Source organism: Cricetulus griseus, chromosome 9 (assembly GCF_003668045.3).
Source record: "Cricetulus griseus strain 17A/GY chromosome 9, alternate assembly CriGri-PICRH-1.0, whole genome shotgun sequence".
NCBI lineage: Eukaryota > Metazoa > Chordata > Mammalia > Rodentia > Cricetidae > Cricetulus > Cricetulus griseus.
In genome coordinates this window covers 26058780-26081302 of record NC_048602.1, presented here as the reverse complement: position 1 = coordinate 26081302, position 22523 = coordinate 26058780, and the positions used below count along the sequence as shown (strand labels likewise).

General features: G+C 38.5%; 1 protein-coding gene across 2 annotated transcripts in view; it reads right to left on the bottom strand.

The window, feature by feature from the left end:
• LOC100751624 (bile salt sulfotransferase 1) overlaps positions 1-22523 on the bottom strand; it is a 65940-nt gene that overhangs the window by 11592 nt on the left and 31825 nt on the right. The window contains exon 4 of one of the 2 annotated variants that reach the window (XM_027434006.2): positions 5887-5981. The exons of the other annotated variant lie outside the window; for it this stretch is intronic. Within the exon in view, the coding sequence (XP_027289807.1) occupies positions 5887-5981 (95 nt within the window). The remainder of the gene's footprint in view (positions 1-5886; positions 5982-22523) is intronic. 2 annotated transcript variants of the gene reach the window in all.

Genomic DNA, 22523 nt, shown 5'->3' with positions numbered 1-22523 from the left:
TCAAAATAATGAAGAGTTGGTTCTTCGAGAAAATCAACAAGATAGACAAACCTTTATCCAAACTTACCAAACAGCAGAGAGTGAACATGCAAATTAATAAAATCAGGAATGAAAAGGGGGACATAATAACAGACACACAGGAAATCCAGAAAATCATCAGGTCATACACTGAAAACATATATTCCTCAAAATTCAAAAATCTAAAGGAAATGGACAATTTTCTGGACAAATTTTACTTACCAAAATTAAATCAAGAACAGATAATAAACTTAAATAGGCCTATAACCCCTAATGAAATAGAAACAGTCATCAGAAGCCTCCCAACCAAAAAAAGCCCAGGGCCACTTGGCTTCAGTACAGAATTCTACCAGAAATTCAAGGTACAACTAATACCAATTTTCCTCAAAGTATTCCACACAATAGAAACAGAAGGGTCATTGCCAAAATCTTTTTATTAGGCTTCAATAACCTTGGTACCCAAGCCACACAAAGACACAACTAAGAAAGAGAACTACAGACCAATATCCCTCATAAACATTGATGTAAAACTTCTCAATAAAATACTGGCAAATTGAATCCAAGAACACATCAGAGAAATCATCCACCATGATCAAGTAGGCTTCATCCCAGGGAGGCAAGGATGTTTCAACATATGAAAATCCATCAATGTAATCCACAACATAAACAGACTGAGGAAAAAAATCACATGATCATCTCACTAGATGCCAAAAAAGCCTTTGACAAGATCCAACACCCCTTCATGATAAAGGTCTTGGAGAAATCAGGGACAACAGGAACAAACCTCAACATAATAAAAGCAATATACAGCAAGCCGACAGCCAACATCAAATTAAATGGAGAGAAACTCAATGCAATTCCTCGAAAATCAGTGACAAGGCTTTCCACTCTCTCCATACCTCTTCAATATTGTCCTTGAAGTTCTATCTACAGCAAAAAGACAACAAGAGGAGACCAAGGGAATACAAATCGGAAAGGAAGAAGTCAAACTCTCACTATTTGCAGACAATATAATAGTCTACATTAGTGACCCAAAAAACTCTACCACAGAACTCCTACAGCTGATAAACACCTTCAGCAAAGTGGCAGGATACAAGATTAACTCAAAAAAATCCATAGCCCTACTATACACTGATGATACATTGGTGGAGAAAGAAATCAGAGAAACATCACCCTTTACAATTGCCACAAACAACATAAAATACCTTGGGGTAATACTAACCAAAAATGTGAAAGACCTGTACCATAAGAATTTTGAGTCTCTAAAGAATGAAATTAAAGAAGATACCAGAAAATGGAAAGATCTCCTATGCTCTTGGATAGGTAGGATCAACATATTAAAAATGGCAATCTTGCCAAAAGCAATCTATAGATTCAATGCAATCCCCATCAAAATCCCAACCCAATTCTTCAAATACCTTGAAAGAACAATTCTCAACTTTATAAGGAGAAACAGAAGACCCAAGATAGCCAAAACATCCCTATACAATATAGGAATTTCTGGAGGCATCACCATCCCTGACTTCAAGCTCTATTACAGAGCTATAGTCCTGAAAACAGCTTGGTATTGGCACAAAAATAGACTGGTAGACCAATGGAATAGAGTTGAAAACCCTGATATTACCCCACACACCTATGAACACCTGATTTTGACAGACAATCAAAATTTATATGATGGAACAAAGAGAACATCTTCAACAAATGGTGCTGGCATAACTGGATGAAGACATGTAGAAGACTGCAGTTAGGCCCAAGACTATCGCCTTGCACAAAACTTAAGTCAAAATGGATCAAAGATCTCAACATAAATCCAGCTACACTGAACCTATTAGAAGACAAAGTGGGAAATACCCTTGAATTAATTGGTACAGGAAACTGCTTCCTGAACATTACACCAATAGCACAGACACTGAGGTCAACAATTGATAAATGGGACCTCCTGAAACTGAGAAGCTTCTGTAAGGCAAAGGAGACAGTCAGCAAGACAAAATGGCAGTCCACAGACTGGGAAAAGATATTCACCAACCCCACATCTGACAGAGGGCTGATCTCCAAAATATACGAAGAACTCAGGAAGCTAGTCTCCAAAACACCAAACAACCCAATTAAAAAGTGGGATAAAGAACTAAACAGACAATTCTCAATAGAGGAATCTAAAATGGCTGAAAGACACATAAGAAAGTGTTCAACATCCTTAGCCATCAGGGAAATGCAAATCAAAGCAACTCTGAGATACCATCTTACTCCTGTCAGAATGGCCAAAATCAAAAACACCAATGACAGTTTATGCTGGAGAGGATGTGGAGAAAGGGGAACACTCCTCCACTGCTGGTGGGAGTGCCAACTTGTACAGCCACTGTGGAAATCAGTATGGCGACTCCTCAAGAAATGGGAATGAGTCTACCAAAAGATCCAGCAATTCCACTCTTAGGCATATACCCCAAAGAAGCACATTCATACAACAAGGACATATGTTCAACCATGTTCATAGCAGCACTATTTATAATAGCCAGAAACTGGAAGCAGCTTTGATGCCCCTCTACCGAAAAATGGATAGAGAAAATGTGGTACATTTACACAATGGAGTACTACTCAGTGGGGAAAAAAACAATGGAATCTTGAAATTTGCAGGAAAATGGATTCAACTAGAAGAAACAATTCTGAGTGAGGTAACCCAATCACAAAAAGACAAACATGATATGTACTCACTCATATATGGATTTTTGACATAGAGCAAAGAATTACCAGACTACGATCCACACTGTCAGAGAAACGAGCAAATAAGGAGGACCCTAAAAGAGATAAACATTTTCCCCCTAGAGAAGAGGAAAGGTTCAGGATCCCCTGAGCAAATTGAGAGCATGGGAAGAAGGGGGATGGAGCTATGAGAATGAGAAGGGAATAAGTGGAAAGATGCAGAGGTCACGAGTGGGCAGAATGTTTGAGTCAGATGAAGAATAGAAAAAAGGTTATGTGATAGGTAGGGTTTTAGTTGGGGGGTGGTAAGGGAAGGAGAAGGGAACTGAGATTGTCATGTAAATCAATCTTGTTTCTAATTCAAATAAAAAAGTGAAAGAAAAGAAATTAGGTTTCTGGTTTAGTGTTTCTATGGGCTTCTTGTATGTGTGAACATATGGTTCTCCAATTGTGCCTTTTCTCGTGCTGTTTTATTTATGTTTTGTCTTTTCCAACTCTGATGTGACAATATTATTTCATCATATTGTATCTTATTTTGTTTTATAGTTTTTACATGAATGGATGAATATACAGCCACTAGGTTAAAGGTTAACAACTAAGTTGTCATTTATGAAAGCTGGGAGAGGAAAAAATCATTTTTCTCAAATGCAGAGATACCCGATATATCAACCATTCCAGGGAAGTCTTTATGTTAGTTGACCAACATATAATAGACTCCACAGTTTTGTGTTCATTACTTCTTTTATTTGGTTACAGTTCAGTGTTTTAACTTTTTTTCTTTTTCAGTGTTTTATTATTTGGGGCAGGGCTTTTTTATTAGTTTATATTTGTATTTATTGAGAAAGAATTTAAGGTTAGGTGGGTAAGGATGGGGATAAGATGTGGAAGGAATCATAGGAGGTAAATAATATGAGCATAATAAGTTTAAATTTAAAAAATTGTTTTGAATACTACAATTATACTAAGAAAAATAAAAACAAAAAAAACAAAGAATGCAGAACTATCAGAAACCTTCATCATCACCAGAGTCTATTTCTATAACGTAAACAATAGCTATAAGACATTTTCTTATCCTTCATAACTAAACTTTTGGACAGTTCTAAGGATGAGCTAGTGTTTCCTCTGACAGATTGTATGGTTAGTGCAATTTCTCTTGTGCAGTTAAAAGTAAAATTGATACCTTTGTCTGTGATATCAAAATACTGGGTACCTTTCAACTATAACTTCCAAACTACTTAACTAATGATATTTTGACTAAATGAAAGTACAATATACAAATGAACTTAAAAATTATTTTTCTTTAAAGGATTACCAGCCTACAATCCACACTGCCAGAGAATCTAGTAAACAAGGCAGAAACTAAGAGAGACATACATGGTACCCTGGAGAAGGGGAAAGGGTTAAGATCTGCTGAGCAATTTGGGAGCATGGGATGGGGGATGGAGCTAGGAGAATGAGAAGGGGAGAAGAGGAGGGGTGAGGAGGACATGAGGGATCAGAAAGGTTGAGTAGGGGAAAGAACAGAAGAAAACAAGAATGGAGATACCATAATAGAGGGAGACATTTTAGGTTTACAGAGAAATCAGGCACTAGGGAAATGTCTGGAGAGCTACAAAGATGACACCAACTAACAATCTAAGCAACAGAGGAGAGGCTGCCTTAAATGCCCTCCCCTGATAATGAGATCAATGACTGACTCGTATGCCATCCTACAGCCTTCATGCAGCAGCTGGTGGAAGTAGAAGCAGACACCCACAACTAATTACTGAACTGAACTGGTCCAATTGCAGAGAATGAGTGATGAGCAAAGTGGTCTAGACCAGGCTGGTGAAACCCACAGAAACAGCTGACCTGAACAACGGGAGCTCTTGGTTCCCTGACTGAGAGCTGGGATACCAGCATGTGACTGATCCAGACCCCAGGAAAGTGGGTTTCAGTGAGGAGACATCAAAAATCTACGGGACCTCTTGCAGTAGTTCAGTACTTATCCCTAGAATAGGTGTTGACTTTGGGATCCCATTTCACATAGAGGGATACTCCCTGATCCAAGACACATGGGGTTAGGCCTAGGCCCTATACCAGAGGATATGATAGAATCTTATTACCCCCTATGGAAGGCCTCACCCTCTCTGGGGAGCAGAAAGGATATGTGATAGTTAGGGTTTTAGTTGGAGAGGGGGTAGTAGGGGAGGAGGGGAAGGAGCAGGAACTGGGATTGACATGTAAAACAATCTAATTTCCTATTCAAATAAAACAACATCTGAAAAAAATTTTCTTAATGGTCTTTTGAAATAGTGTCTCTTATACCCAATGTTGACCTCAATCAAGCATGACCTTGAACCCTTGAATTGTCTCTATCTCCCAGTGCTAAGTTTACAGTCATATAGCACCCTATCAAGATAATATTTCTTAATTTTTAAAGTAAGAGATGTTTAAGTCCCACACACAGTTCTTAACCATATTTCTAACATTTGGTGGGGCATTTCAATGAAATGAAACCCACCATGATCAGATAAGGGTTTAGCCTATCAGTCTATTTATACATATGCCATTACATAATATTAAAACATTTTTGTATTCCTTAATGAAACTTTTGAAATCTCCATTGTATTCTAGCCCAGCACGCAGACCCTCTGTAATGAACTACACAGGACACCACCCTCCCTGATTTGCCACAACCTGTACACAACTGGTCAGATTTGAATCTCTCACAGTACTGTTCATGTAACTCCAGCACTTGTACTCACCCAGGATTCAGAAATGGATTTCATGTCTTTCTGCTTCTTCTTGTGGTAATAAGTGATGGTATACATTTGGGCACAAGAGTGTCATGACCCTGGTTTACCCATTTGTCACTCACCACTAGGTATTTAGATGTATGGAATGTTTTGTGTAAATAGAATTTTTAAAAAAAATCTGTAGTGCAAGTGTATTATATCCCACCCTAATTCAGTGTGGAGTAGGGTGGTGAAGAGGAGAGTGATGGACGAGAAGGCTGGTTAGGAAATGCCAAATGTAGTTCAAAAAAGGAAACAGGGAATATTCTCACTTTTATGAACTCTTCATGAGCCTAACACTGACAAAGTAGGTGGAAATGAAATTTGGAGGAACGTGGGTTACTGAGTGGTGTGAATTGATGAGAGGTTGCATGGTTGCTGTAAGAGCAGTTACCTTTTTCATGTCTTCATAGCTCAGCAGCAGGAAGTTTTCACATTTTCTCATGGACAGCCAGCCACGGGTGTGCTCAAACCATGATCCATAGGGTACTGTGTGAAAGGGGAAAGGAAGTGTTGATTACAAACAATGAACTTGAAGTCTGCCTGATAGTCTTCACTTTGCTGCATTTGACAGATAGTTTCACCAGGAAAAATCAAGCAAGCATTTAAAGTGTTCAATGTCACGTTTTGCTGTTGGCCATGTCAAAGGATCAGCAAGTGGCAATAAAATTTCAGGAGAATGGCTTACCAGGAAGTAAAGCTTAATGAAAAACCTAATATAGGTAAAAGGAAGGTATGTTTTTCCCCTATCTGTGATACAGCAGGGGCTGCAGAAGACAGAAAATAAGAGTAAGGAAATATCTTACTCTTTCAATTCATTTCTCTTGAGGAGAAATATAGACTATGGCTTAGGTTAATGCTTAAGAAAAAAATGTGATCCATAATCTAACTTAGCTAAGGGTTTAAAATCTTAATGTTGAGAGATTTGTTCACAGCTTTCAGTGTGCATCATAGCTACCATTAAACTACAAATATGACTTAAGTTTATGTTAAAATGTTATTGCTAATAGCTTTGAGGTGAAAAACCTGGAGAAATAGTTCAAAGTTTAAAAAGGCACCTAATTGAGTGAGCAGACTCATTGATGTGATGGAAGAAGAACAAAACAGACCAGTTATTATTAGCTGATGTGTAAGTGTGGCTTTACAATCAAATATGTTGTTCAATTCCTTGTCCATATTTCTGTCATCATCTTCCTGATATAAAAATCTGTTGAAAAACAGGGTGCATGGGTATGCATCATGAGGATTTAAAATAGAGATGAGTTAGTGATTTTCATATACAGATTTGTGATTATTTAAAATTTCCTTCTAAGATTATCTTTTGATATGAGAAAAAGTAATTTACTCTTTCTTTGTAACTGCAAAATCCAGCCTGCTAGTAAAAGAACTGGCTGAGAAAATACCTTTCTTGTGTATACTCTATTGATCTATAATAAGTTGTTTAGATATGATCACATGTGTGTTCTTGGGATAATTTGTTTTTCATTTATAATAGGATGCTTAATCATGTAAGAGAAATGAAAATCATGTGTTTCATGTATATTCACTATAATCATTTACACCACATTATAATTTCATATTACCTGAAAGACTTTGTTTGGGTATATAATGTGTAAAAGATCAAGGAGGACAACACAGGGAGAAGGTGATTTAAAGACTCTAAAGGTACATGTATGTTATTTACATTTATTATACTACCAGAGAGTTAATTTGAGCTCCCTCACTGGCCCCATAGAATTAAGTTTTATCCCTCAGAAAGAAAATTCAAGTGGAGTGATTTTTTCACTGACTCAGTGGTTTCCCCCAATCCCTGAGCTACTGACGGCTCAACCTCATGTAGTGGCATTTGACACACACACACACACAACAGTTGCTGAGCTGATAATATCAAGTTGATAAGCCAACCCTTTTCCATACAGTCTTACCTCTGATGCCATGAGAAGACATCCTCATGGCAGGTAGCAATGACAGAAGCATGAGTTGGTGAATAGTGATCAAAACAATAAAGGTAAACAGAGGGACGTGGACATGTTAGAAGTTTTCATTAACATCATGTCTGGAGAAAAATCTTAACCCTATCTGAGGGAGATCCCCTCCCACTGGTATTTACATGTCAGGTTCCACTACTTCTCATTAGTATCTCTTGAACACCCAAGCCACCAAAGCACAGAAAACTGGAGACTTTACAGACATATCCTTCCACATTCACCCCAAAGCTTTATTTATATCCCTAGTGCTACAATGATTCTATTTTCGCAGTCACAATATCTTCACTGTTCCTGGACTGGTTCTACTTTCTCTTCCTATCTCAGCCTCCATTGAACACTTGCTTTTTTCAGCTGTTATATGAAAAAACAACTTAATGAATTGAGAAGAGCACATGAGACATGAGGCAGTAGGATACATGATCCAAAAAAATCTAAGAATTGATTGAAATCTACAGGTAAATGATTTACAGAGATGTTGTAGAGAGGAAAAGAATTGCTCAAGACAAGACAGAATTAAATATTGATAGCTTGGCTCAGTTGATGGCTCAGTGGAAAGCATTTGCTTTGCATGTGTGATGACTTGAGTTTCAATCCTAAGAAATCATTTAAAGATGGTTATGCAGCCTCTTTCTTTTACACCAGCGGTCCTTCTATGACGTGTGATGTAGAGACAGGAGAATGCACATAGGCTTTAGACCCACTAATCTGGCACACACAGGGATGAACCAGAAGAAAGACACTGTCTCAAACATGGCAGAATTTAAGGCTCAACACTTGATATTATTGTCTATCTTTAGCACAAGAACACCAACCTTCACACATTTGCTTTCTCATCATCATAAACACACATACATAGACACATAAAAAGAAAGGCTAAAGGCCAAACCAAATGTGGCAGCTCACATGTGTGATGCCCAAACTCAGGAGGTAGCGATAAGAGAAGACTAGAGGTTCAATGTCATTTTCAAGTACATAATGAATTTCTGGTCAACCTTGAATACAACAGATCGTGTTGCAAAACAAAACAAACCAAAAAAAACATTAGAAATGGTTCCAAAAATAAGGCAACAACACATATTTAGATAATAATCAACAGTGGTTCTGCCTTGGAAGTTGTTTTAAATATGCTTGTTTCTTTCAGGGCAGGGATTGTAAAAGTTTGCCAACAAGTCATGGTATGTAGATGAGTATGACCTTGAACTATTGATTGACTTGTCCCCACCACATTATTTTTAGGATTGTAGCCTACACCATCTTATTCTGCCTGGATATTTATTATTTTCTGTAAGGGGCCATGGGCCCAAAACTATGTGGCTTAAAGCCCACTTTTGTAAGCCTTTAAGTTTGCGGCTTAAAGCCAGCTCTGTGAGCCTCCTGTAACCTGTAATTAGATACAGTTTGGCCAAGCGGAACTGCTAACTGCTTCTGTTCCAAGAAAGGGTCTGGGGCTTTTCTGTTCGCTGTTCCAAGGAAGACCACTAGATGTTCCGGCTGATAAGAAGAATGTTCCAGTCCCAGCAAATACCAGATGTTCCTTCTGTTATTCCCCCCAATTCTATTGTTGCAGGGCTATTTAAGCCCAATCTAAGCCCCAATAAATCGAGACCTTGACATTGCATGGACAGACTCTTGTCCTTTCTTGTGCCGCTTGGTCTCCTTTCTTTCTCTCACCCACGACTCTTTCAGGCAGCCCCCCCTTCCGACCCTGAATAACTGGACCCGCGGGTCGGGTCAATTTTCTTTCACTTTATTTCATGTGTCAAGTGAGGAGACCTAGTGGATGTATCCAACAAAAACAAACACTCCATAATATCTCTGTGTTAGTGAGGAGTCATGTTTAAGAGGCATACAAGTAATGCCTCCTGGTGACGTGCATTAGGAGGACATACAGATTCAGTGACAGAGATGTAAAGAATTGTTTATGATGTTGGCAAGAATGTTTCCCATCAATACAGCAAACCTTTGAGGTAAATAAAATAAAAGTATGCATCAAGTTTGTATGACACCATTAACAATCAAATCAATGAGCAGAGTGAGGGAATAAGTCTTCTGATTGAGAGTGAGTGTAAAAGAGATGGGGAAAAGGTTGATTAGGGATGAGGGAGAGAGATCAGGAGACAAGAATTTGCTTATGGATATTTCGACAATATGCATGGCCCTAGAAACTTGTGGTTAATGAAATACTTTTTAAAAGATCTATTTTATTTTTGAATATGTTTGTGTGTTTTATGTGAGTATGAATCTGTGATTGTGTGTGCCTGCAGAGATGAGAAAAGAGTGTCAGGTACCTGAAAGTTGTGGGCCACTCTAGTGTGTGCTGGGAAACACAGAGACTTTCTTTAAGAAGCATCATGTGCTCTCCTCAATTCTTCACCTGACTAAACCTTGCTCCTCTCCCCTCCTGTTCACCTCCTCTCTTTCTTCTACCTCCCTCTCCCATCCCCCATGCTCCCAATTAGCTCAGGAGATCTTGTCCCTTTCCCCTTCTCTGGGGGACCATGCATGTCTCTCTTAGGGTCATCCTTGTTTCCTAACTTCTCTGGTGGTTTGGATTGTAGGCTGGTAATCCTTTGCTTCATGTCTAAAATCCATATATGTGTGAGTACATATCATTTTAGAGGATCCATTATAGGTTTAAAGAGAATTCTGGCACCTGGGAAATGTCCAGAAACCTATGCGTTTGATGTCAACTAACAATCTAACCAGTGGTTGAGAGGCTATCTTTTTTTGCTATTAGTTTTTATTACAGCTTTATACAAGTGAAACATTCATTCAGTATTAAAAAAAATCATGCTTTCACATATCAGTCATTAATCAAGGCAATACATCCACAGACTTGCCTACAGGTCAATCTTTGGAAATTTTCTCAACTAAGATTTGAGAGGCTATCTTAAATGTTCTTTTCTGATAATGAGATTGATGACTACTTTATATGCCATCCTAGAACCTTTATCCAATAGCTGATGAAAGCAGAGGCAGACACCCACAGCTAAACACTGAGCTGAACTATGGAATCCAGTTGCAGAGAGGGAGAACTTATGAGTAAAGGTGTCAGAACCAAATTGGGGAAACCCACAGGGACAGCTGACATGAACAAGGGGTTTCTCATGGATCCCAAAACAATAGCTGGGAAGCCAGTATTGGACTGTTCTGGTCTCCATGAGCGAGGATGTCAGTTTAGAGGTCTGGGCAATCTATGAGGCCTCTGGTAGTAGTCAGTATTTATCTCTAGTACATGAATGGACTTTTGGAGCCCTCTCCACATGGAGGGACAATTTCTCAGGCTAGACACACAAAGGAGGGTCTAGGCTCTGCTCCAAATGCTATGACAGACATTGAAGATCCCCTATGGAAGGCCTTGCCTTCCCTGGGGAACAGAAGTGGTTTGGGATGAGGGGTGGGGGTCAGGTGAGGGAAGGATGGAAAGGGAGCTGGGATTGACACATAAAAGAAGTTTGTTTCTAATAAAAAAGAAGCATCATGTGCTTTTGACCACTGAGCCATCTCTCAAGCTCTTAAAGACATAAACTTAAAAGTAAGTTATATTGCACAATGGAAAATGGAAACCAGCACAAAATGATTTAAATAAGAAATTGTAAATTAGATAGAGGTACAAAAAGGAATGATGAGAAGACAATGGGTAAAAATGCTTATCTTATAAATGTCTATCTGTAACCCACATAAATTAGAAGTAGACAATTGACTCCACAAAGTTATCCTTGGGTTCTCACAAAAGTTGGGTAAGATGTGTGTACCTACACAGACATTTATGTGCTCATTCCCATCAGATCATAGTAAGTGGGGAAATAGTTAAAAAGGAAAAATATCACAATATTAATACTGGATGAAAGACATGGGACAATCCATTTATAACGAAGATAGCATAATAAGAACATATATGTTGGAATTCCAGTATATCTGTGACTGTATGAAAACACCAAATCTAAAGTTCATAGGCATAGAAAACATCTTAAAAATCATTTACCATAGTTAGGAAAGCAGATGTTGTGTTGCATAGTTTCTAATGTTAACATGACACAACCTAAAATCACCTTGGAAGAGAGTTTTGATGAGAAATCATTTGATCATATCACCTGTGGGCATGTCACTGAAAGATTGTCTGGATTGTTAACCAATCACATAGTGGGCAACAAAATTCACTAATCATGGGAGTCCAGGAAAGCATAAAGAAAGATAAAGATATTGGGGGCAAGAAAGCAAGGGTAGACATAATTGCCTCTTTACTGTGAACATTTACTTTAACTCCCTAACAAGACTTTTAAACAATAATACGTTGAACCAGGAGTTGTAACCAAAATAAATCCATTTTTTCTATATGTGGGTGTTGCTGGGAAAGATGCCAATTCAGATACAGGAGTACTTTAGGATATCATGTAGACAAGACCAGAAAAGAAACCCTCCACATAACAAGATAATTAAAAAGGAAAGTACATTGAAGCTGGCAGCAGAGAAACACAAAGACCAAATCTAAGAATAATAGAGAGAGAAGGAGATGAATACCAGCTCATAGGCTCAGAAAATATATTCAACAAAATCAGAGAAGGATTCTTTCCTGGCTTAAAGAAGGAAATGCCTATGGAGATAAAAGAAACTTATGAACAGCAAAAACACTGGACCAAAAAAATTCCCCCAACCACTTGAAAATTAAAAGACAAAATATAGAGAAAAATGAAAGAATATTAAGAGCTGTAATGGAAAAAGTTCAAGTAACACATCACAACAGACACGTGAGAAAAACCCAAATTCTCAGTGGAGACTCTCAAAGCCAGAAGGTATTGGACAGGCATTAGGCAGACTCTAAGAGACAATGAATGCCATCTCAGACTACCATACCCAGTAAAACTTTCAATTAACATAGATGGAAAAGACAAGGTATTCCATGACAAAACCAGATTTAAGCATACCTATCCACAAATCCAGGCCTACAGAAAGCACTGGGAGGAAAAGTACAACTCAAGGTGACTGTGTATTCCCAGGAAAGTACAGGCAATAAATGCTTATACACCAGAAAATCCTAAAGAAAGGAAACACACACACACACACACACACACACACACACACACACACACACACACACACACACGCACGCACGCACGCACGCACGCACGCACGCACGCACGCACGCACGCGCACACACACCACCACCACCACCAAAAAATAACAGAATAAACAATCACTGGCCATTGATATCCCTTAATATCAATTGACTCAACTCACCTATTAAAAAAAAAACAAGCAAATAGAAGGGATAAAAAACAAGATCCAAACTTATGCTCCATACAAGAAACCCACCTCAACTTCAAAGGCAGACATTTCACTGTAATCATGGAATGGGAAAGAATTTCAAATCAAAGATACCTAAAAAGCAAGCTGGTGTAGCTCTCCTGATAGCTAACAAAATGGACTTCAAAACAATGGTAAGCAAAAGAGATGATGAAGGATATTTCATATTCATCACATGAAAATTCCAGCGAGAAGTATCAATTCTGAACATATATGTCTGAAATACAAGGTCACCCAAACCATTAAAAAATATTGCTGATATTTAAATTGCACATCAAACAGCATACTCTAAGAGTGGAAGACTCTCTGCAGGGGGCAGGTTTGCAGACAGAAAAATTAAGAGAGAAATAAGGGTTCTAACATATGTTATGACTCAAATGGGCTTAACAGACATCTGTAGAACATTCCACCCAAACACAAAAGAATATGCCTTCTTCTCAGCACCCCATGGGACATTCTTTAAAACTGACCACACACTCAGTTGCATTCTCAGTTACAAAGCATATCTCAAAAAAAAAAAAAAACTAGAGTAACTCCAACTTATTAGATCACCAAGGCTTAAAGTTAGCATCCAACAACAATGCAAACTCTAGAAAGTCACAAACTCATGGAAACTGAAAAATGCCCAAATTAATCACCCCTGGGTCAAGGATTAAATAAAGAAAAATTAAAGATTTCCTAGAATTCAAGGAAAATGAATGTACAGCATAGCCAGACTTGTGGGACATTATGAAAGCAGTGCTAAGTGGAAAATTCATATCACTAAATTCCTATTACTGAAATTAGAGAAATCCCACACTATCAAATTAACAGAATACCTGAAAGTCCTAGAACAAAAGAAAGCAAACTCACCCAAGAGGAATAGATGGCAGAAAATAATCAAATTGAGGGCTGAAATCAATAAAATAGAAACAAAGAGAACAATACAAATTATCAATGAAACAAGGAGATTTTCCTTTGAGAAAATCAGCAAGATAGACAAATGCTTCTCCAAACCAAGCAAAAGGCAGAGAGAGGAAATCCAAATTAACAAAATCAAAACTGAGAAGAGAGACATAGCAACAGACATTGAGGAAATCCAGACAACAATCAGTTCCTACTTTGAAAACTTGTACTCCACAAAATTGGAAAATCTAAAAGAAATGTACAATATTCTGGATATGTACCACATACTAAAATTAAATCAAGACCTGATAAACAACTTAAGTAGACTTATAAACCCTAAGGGAATAGAAGCTGTCATCAAAAGTCTTCCAACCCAAAATCCCAAGGGCCATATGGTTTTGGCCCAGAATTCTACCAGAACTTCAAAGCAGATCTTATACCTATAATTTTCAAACTGTTCCACACAATAAAAACAGAAAGAACATTGCCAAACTCCTTTTATGAGGCCATAGTAATCCTGATACCCTGATATCCAAAACATACAAAGATGCTAAAAGCAAGAGAACTACAGACTATTCTCCCACAAGAATATTGATGCAAAAATATTTAATAAAATAATGGCAAACCAAATCCAAGAACACGTCAAAAGAATTATCCACCATGACTAAGTAGGATTCATCCCAGAGATGCAGGGTTGGTTCAATGTATGGAAATCTGTCCATGTAATCCACCAAATAAACAAACTGAAAGAAAAATATCATCATATCATTACATGCTGGAAAAGCCTTTGACAAAATCCAATACTCCCTTTATGATAAAGGTCTTGGAGAGATCAGAGATACAAGAACATACCTAATCGTAATAAAGGCAATGTATAGCAAACCAATAACCAACATCAACACAAATGTAGAGACACTCAATGTGATTCCAGTAAACTCAGGAAGGAGCCAAAGCTATCTACTCTCTCATTTTCTATTCAACATTGTACATGAAATTCTAGCCACAGCAGCAATACAACAAAAGGAGATCAAGATAATACAATTTGGAAAGGAAGAAGTCAAACTGTCACTATTTACAGATGATAAGATAGTCTACATAAATGATACCAAAAACTGTACATGGGAACTCCTACAGCTGATAAACACCTTCAATAATGTGGCACAATACAAGATTAACTCATAAAATCAGTAACCCTTCTACATACAAATGATAAAGGGACTAAGAAAGAAATCATAGAAACATCAAACTTTACAATAACTACAATTTTAAAATATCTTGTGGTAACTCTAACCCATCAGGTGAAAGAACTGATGAGAACAACTTTAAATCCCCAAAGTTAGAAACTGAAGAGGATCTCAGAAATGGAAAGATCTCCAATGCTCTTGGATAGATAGGATCAACATAATAAAAATGGCAATACTACCTTAAGTAATCTACAGATTCAATGTAATTCCCATGAAAACCAAATACAACTGTTCAGGAATTTTAAAAGAACCATACTCAAGTTCATGTGGAAAGACAAAACCCAGAATAAGTAAAACAATCCTCTATAATAAAGGAACTTCTGCATGCATCCCCACTTTTGGCTGCAAATGCTAGTCTAAAGATATAGTAATAAAACAGCTTTGTACTGGCATGAAAAAAGACAGATAGATCAGTGGAATCAAATAGAAGACCCTGATATAAGTGCACACAGATATGAATACCTGATTTTTTACAAAAAGAAAAAAAATGGTACAATAGACAAATGAAAACCTTTTAAACAAATGATGCTGGCATAACTGAATGTTAACATGCAGAATATTGCAAATAGATCCATATCCACTGCCATGCACAAAATTCAAATCCAAGTGGAAAAAAGACTTCAACATAAATCCAGCCTCATTGAACCTGATAGAGAAGAAAATGAGAAGTAGTCTGAAATGCATTGGCATAGGAGACCACTTCCTAAATATAAGACCAGGATCACAGACACTGAAAGCAACATTCAATAAATCAGACCTCCTGAAACCGAGAAGCTTCTGTAATGCAAAGTACACTGGTAGATAATACAAAATGAAAGCCTACAGAACGGGAAAATATCTTTACCAATCCCACATCTGAAAGAGGGCTGATCTCCAAAATTTATAATGAACTCAAGAAACTACACATCAAAATACAAAATAACCTAATTGAAAAATGGGGTACAGAGCTAAACAGAATTCTCATCAGATGAATTTCGAATGGCCAAAAGACATTTAAAGAAGTGCTGAACATCCTTAATAGTCAGGGAAATGCAAGATAAAACAACTCTCAGATACCACACAACACAGATAGTCAGAATAGCTAAGACCAAAAATACATAGGAAAACTTATGTTGGAAAGGATGTGGAGTCAGAGGAACAATTCTCCATTGCTGGTGGGAGGGCAAATTTGTTCAGCCATTTTAGAAATCAGCATTGCAGTTTCTAAGAAAATTGGGAATCAATTTACCCGAAGACCCAAAAATACCATTCTTGGGTATAACCCCAATAGATGCTCAAACATACCACAAGGACACTTGCTCTACAATGTTCATAGCAGCATTATTTGTAATAGTCCGAACCTGAAAACAACATAGATTCCACTTAACCAAAGAATGGATAAGGAAAATGTGGTAAAAAAAAAAAATGATGCCCTGAATATTTCAGGCAAATAGATGGAACTAGAAAAAAAAATCCTGAGTTTGATAACCCAGGCTCAGAAAGACACAGTCAGTTTTCAATAATAAGTGTGTATTAGATGTAAAGCAAAGGATAATCATTCCAAAACACACAGCTCCAGAGAACCTGTGTAACAAGAAGTACCTTAAAGAGACAAATGATCACACTTTCAAGGAAATCAGATGATATCTCCGGGGCAATCTGGGGATGGGAGGTGCTAAATGGGAGGAGAAGGATGATGAGAACGTGAGGGAATGAGATTGCATAGGTGTGGAGGGATACAGTGAAGAGCAATTAAGGAGATATATTAACAGAGAGAGCCACTTACTTATGGACTTAGGGAGAAAATTGGTGCTAGGGTAACTCCCAAGAATTCAGAAGGAGGACCCCAGCTCAGAATGCCAACAACATTAGATAAGATGCCTGAATTGGCCTACCACTGTAATCAGATTGATAAATACCCCCAACTATCATTATAGAGCCCTCAACCAGAAATTGATTAAACCAGATGCAGAGATTCACAACCAAGAATGAGTCTGAGTTCTGAGAATCCAGTCAAAGTTAGGGAGCAGGTAATATATGTGTGAGGGAGTTCAAGATCATGATGGAGAAATCTACAGAGAGACAGTTGAAGCAAGCTGGTGGAAACTCATGAATTCTAGACCTACAACTGTGGAGACTCCAGGAGACTGAATAAGGTCCTCCATTTGTGGGAGACAGTTGTGAATTTTGGACTAGCTGAGGGGGGACTGGCAGTAGGACCATGATAAAAACATGATACATGAACTAGCTTGTCGGAGCCCATTACTTAGGGTGGGTTGCCATGATGAGTGGCAGTAGAACCATGATATAATCCTAGCACATGAGCTAATTTTTTGAGCCAATTCCCTATGGTAAGATGCCATGCTAAGTCTTAATTCATGGGAGAGGGACATGGCCCTAACCCAACATATTGTGCCAGCCTATGTTGACTTCTCAGGGTAGCCCAAACCTGTGAGAAGAACTGGACTGTGGGAGGGTTGAGGTAGATGAGGGGAGTGGGAAGAGGCAAGGCGTTGAAGGAGAAGTGAGAGGGAGAATTGTGTTTGAAAAGCAAAATTAAATCAAATAATAAAACATGAAAAAAAGAAAGTGTAACCAAATAAACAATTTCTTCTCCTATGTTGCTTCTAGTAAGAGAGTTTTATTATGAAGAATATAGAGAAAATTAGAAACATTTGAACAACAAAACAGCTTGGGCTTCTTGCCAAAACCATCAAAATGATAAGAATCAATAGACATCTTTCAGTAGTAAAAGAATACTTAATAGTGAAAAATTCTTAATCAAAATCACAGGCTAGAAAGACTGGAATTAAAAAGTAGGAGGTATATATTTGGTGTTAGTCATAAAAGATAGATGGAGCCTTACAACAAAATGAGGGGAAAAATTCTCAGTGTGCAGGTAGACCAATGGAATAGAGTTGAAAACCCTGATATTAACCCACACACCTATGAACATCCAATTTTTGACAAACAATCCAAATTTATATGCTGGAACAAAGAGAACAAATTCAACAAATGGTGCTTGAAAGACTTAAAAATTAGCAAAGAAATATAGCCCAGAAACTGACTAAAGCCACTGCTATGACTTAGTGCCTGGAATTTGCCAGCAATTAGTCCCTTACAAGACCATAATATAACTGGGTACCAAGAATTCCCAGTTGGCCACCCTCCCCCGAGGGGCTCATGAAGGAAACAGGTTGCCCCACCGACCAATGTGTCAATAATTAACAATTAAGGTTGCCTATGAAACAAAGAGATAGCTACCATTTTCTCAGGCAAGATTAGTTAGCACATCCTGAGGTCTGCAGGTTTTACAACTGGTGGGTCAGGAGGCCATCTGATTCCCAGCCCTCCCCTCAAGACAAAGGGCCTCCTAGGAACCCATGACTCTGGTCACATATTCAATGGACAGAGAGTCACAGCCCCTCCCTAAGCTTGTGGTTTTGGCCTTTAAAAATGCCTGTGCCTGGGGGATGGGGCTGCCCTCTAGCCTGTGTGCTGAGGAGGCCCATTTGTACAAATGTTCACCTTTCATTAAAGCTTCTTGCTGTTTGCATCAAGTTTCTGCCTCCACATGGTGATCGGGGTGGTCGTGGTCCTGGGAAAAGATCCTGGAGGCCTGAGCTTCCGGGGGTCTTACAGTGCTGACATGACTAAATGTGGACATGTAGGAGACTACACATAGACTCAAGCCTATCACCATTGTGGGGGACCAAAATAGTTCTGTTATGGAATGTCTTGAGGTCCAGCCTCTGGTTTCACTAAACAGGAGCACCTGGGAGCTCAGGCCCACTATTGTATTACTAGTGCTAGCAGGTCTGCTATTGTTTACCATAGCCTCAGTATAGAATGCCTCCTAGTTTGCATCTCTATAGGACTAAGCATTTTGAATAGGCATGCACCTGGGCTGGAGGTGAGGTGTGTGAGTAACAAGTGAGAACAGAGAGTTAGGGACCATCTAACAGAGAGGAGTCAACAGAAGGACAGAAATGGCCTCCTCGTAGCGATAGAAGCATGGTTAAGAAACAGCCAAGAAGATGCTAAATAAACAAGAGACTCTAGTTTTACAGCATGAAACTGAGAGCTCTCTAAAGATGACAAGATGCCTGTGTTTGGTCTTTATCACTGCTGGGTTGCTAGGAGGTTCCAATCCCATGATCCCCCACTCAGGCAGAACCTCATAGCTGTTGTGGCTTGGAGCTGAGACAGGCAAGGCTAGGACACACCATGCACAAAACTTAAGTCAAAATGGATCAAAGACCTCAACATAAACCCAGCCACACTAACCATATTAGAAGATAAAGTGGGAAATGCCCTTGAATTAATCGGTACAGGAGACCACTTGCTGAACATTACACCATTAACACAGACACTGAGGTCAACAATTGATAAATGGGACCTCCTGAAACTGAGAAGTTTCTGTAAGGCAAAGGACACAGTCAGCAAGACAAAATGGCAGCCCACACACTGGGAAAAGCTATTTACCAACCCCACATCTTACAGAGGGCTGATGTCCAAAGTATACAAAGAACTCAAAATGCAAGTCTCCAAAACACCAAACAATCCAATTAAAAAGTGGGGTACAGAACTAAATAGACAATTCTGAATAGAGGAATCTAAAATGGCTGAAAGACACATAAGAAAGTGTTCAACATCCTTAGCCATCAAGGAAATGCAAATCAAAACAACTCTGAGATACCATCTTACTCCTGTCAGAATGGCCAAAATAAAAAACACCAATGACAGTTTATGCTAGAGGGGATGTGGAGAAAGATGAACACTTCTCCACTGCTGGTGGGAGTGCCAACTTGTACAACCACTGTGTAAATTAATATGGTGACTCCTCAAGAAAATGGGAATCAGTCTACCACAAGATCCAGCAATTCCACTCTTAGGCATATACCCAAAAGAAGCACATTCATAAAAGAAGGACCTCTGTTCAACAATGTTCATAGCAGCACTATTTGTAATAGCTGTATCAATGACAATCTTCTCTCATTCCAGTCACAGCTGTGGTGTCTCCAGTTCCCCCATACATGTGCCACATTGTTCCTCCATCTTTCCCTGCTCTCCATTACATATTTGTTCATCATAATGGCATGGGGAGCTGAGGTATGTCACAGAGTATAAACTTTTTCCCAAACAGCTTTCCTTGCAAATGTTTATTGCAATGGTCATTGGTCTGACTGAGAGGCTCTTGTTTCTGCTACACCATCAACACTGGACTCTCATCCCAACTCTCTCAGATATCCTACTATTGCACAGATTCATGGAGATCATGTGGCTATGATTATTATAGGACAAGAGCTTTTATTTGCTCCAGTATTTCATAGATGGGGAGATGTTGGCATGGGTCAACTCAAGGCCCTGGATCTGGCATCAACAGTAGGATAGTTTGTTTGGCCCTAGTCATGTTGTGCCTTTCCCTTGCCACAAAGGTGTATGCAAGGGTTAGGGTCTAGCCCTGACTATTTTCAAGGATTTTTATTTTATTTTTTCTTGTGTGTGTGTGTGTGTGCGTGTGTGTGTGTGAGAGAGAGAGAGAGAGAGAGAGAGAGAGAGAGAGAGAGAGAGAGAGAGAGAGAGAGAGAGAGTTGCATATATGTCTGGTGCCCACAGAGGCTGGAAGAAAGCATTGTGAGCTATCATTTGGGTACTCACAATTGAATCCTGGTCATCAAGAACACAGTCAAATGCTTTTAACATCTGAGTTTCTCCCCATCCTTACCTCTTTCCTTTTTAAAATGTCACCCTAGTTGAATTTTGGTAGTGTTTATTTATGTAGAAATTCATCCAAGTGTTTGAGATTTTTCTAATTTAGTGCAATGTTTTTAAGGTAAACTCTAATAATTCACTCAATTTCACTGGTGCCTGTCATAAAGATTCCATTTTTCACCTCTTACTGTAGAAGATTTGGCATTCATTCTTTCTTTTGCTTACTTAATCTAAAGTTTGTCCATATTCTTATACTTTGCAATAACAGCTATTGCTGCTGTTTTCATTCCACTGCTTTTTTGGATGTATTGATTTTTGTGTTTGATTTGACTTGTTCTTTTTCCAAATCCCTAGGCTTAAACATTAACTAGTTTATTTGACATCTCTTTGATTTCTTAATGTAGGTACATTGACCTTTAAACATTGCTCTTAGGACTGTTTCCATTACATATCACAGGTTACAGGATGTGGAATATAATTTTTGTTTCAATATGAGAGTCTTTCTACTCTTGATTTTGTCATAACTCATTTGTCATTGAGTTGTGAGTATTTTAATTTCCATATGTTTGCCCTGCTTCTAGTTTCTCTTGTTATTTATTTGTAGTAATTCCATTGTTGTCAGATAGAATGTAACAAATTATTTCATTTCCCCAATATTTGTTGATACATTCTTTATTTCCTGATATACGACCTGTTTTAGAAAAGTTCCATGGGAAACTGAGACCAAAGTCTTTCTGTAGTGTAGGGTCCAAGGAGACCAGAAGAGGGCATCTGAAACCCTGGACCTGCAGTGTGAGCCATGGGCACTGGGAACTGAATCCAGGCCCATTGCAAGAACAGCAAGTGTTCAATCACTGAGCCATCTCTCCAGCCGTACTAACTAAACTCTTGACCACATATAAAATGTAATCCTAATTTTACACCATTTATAATACAAAAGTCATAGGTCTCTAACAAATATACAATAAGAGACAGAGATCAATGGACTATGTGGAATTACCAAACTAGACAAGAGGCCAAGATGGTCATCTGAGGTGTCCTGTGTTTATACTTCCACAAAAGCAGAAGAAAGCAGGATGTAGGGGAGAAAATAGCCAGACAGAATTTAAAACTTTTTTCCTCAGGAAAAACAGATACTTAAGTATTTTACTCAAGCAGTTTTCATGATTGTATAGGAGGATCATGGCACCCTTCCAACTATATTTCATATAAAAACAATATTACTAAGTATGCACAGTAAGCCTGATATCTCACTGGGAACTGAGGCTATAAAGACAAATCAGAAGTCGTATTTACATGATAGTGGGCCAAATAAACAAAAGCAGTTATGAAACAGTGCGATGAGGGAGGAGGCTGTGGATACAGCTCTAGGAGAGATCTCTTTTCTAGCATTCATGAGACCCTGGGTTCAATTCCAGTCCCACAAAAAGAAAACAAAAAAACTACAGTGAAATTAGGGTTATAAATAAGGAGACAAAAGCATACGCACTTCAGGTTTCCTGTGGACATAGCAGAGAGCTGTTCCTGTTTACAACATAGATTCAAATTCATCTTCTTGCTGAGGATGATATCAACAGGGATTAAAGCCTATCGTTTAGTTTTTGCTGTTTCTAAAAGTCAGGTGAAAGTTAAATACAAAAGTCTCCCAAAGGTCCTCTATGTCCCTTGTTTAGTGCTTCTCAGAGATATTAGCTTTTGGTAGCCATCTAAAACATTCACAGAGGAAGACATGGCAGGCTGCCTGAAGGTGGTAGTCTTCTATGTCTACTCCAAATCAGATTGATTTAGAGTACAGTGCAAAGAAAGTGAGAAAGGGAAGGAGGATGGGCAAGATTTGAGAAGTATCCTGGGCTTACAGAAAGCAGAGTCTAACATTATAGGAAACATGTTGAACCTCAGGGTTCTTTTGGTTGTTG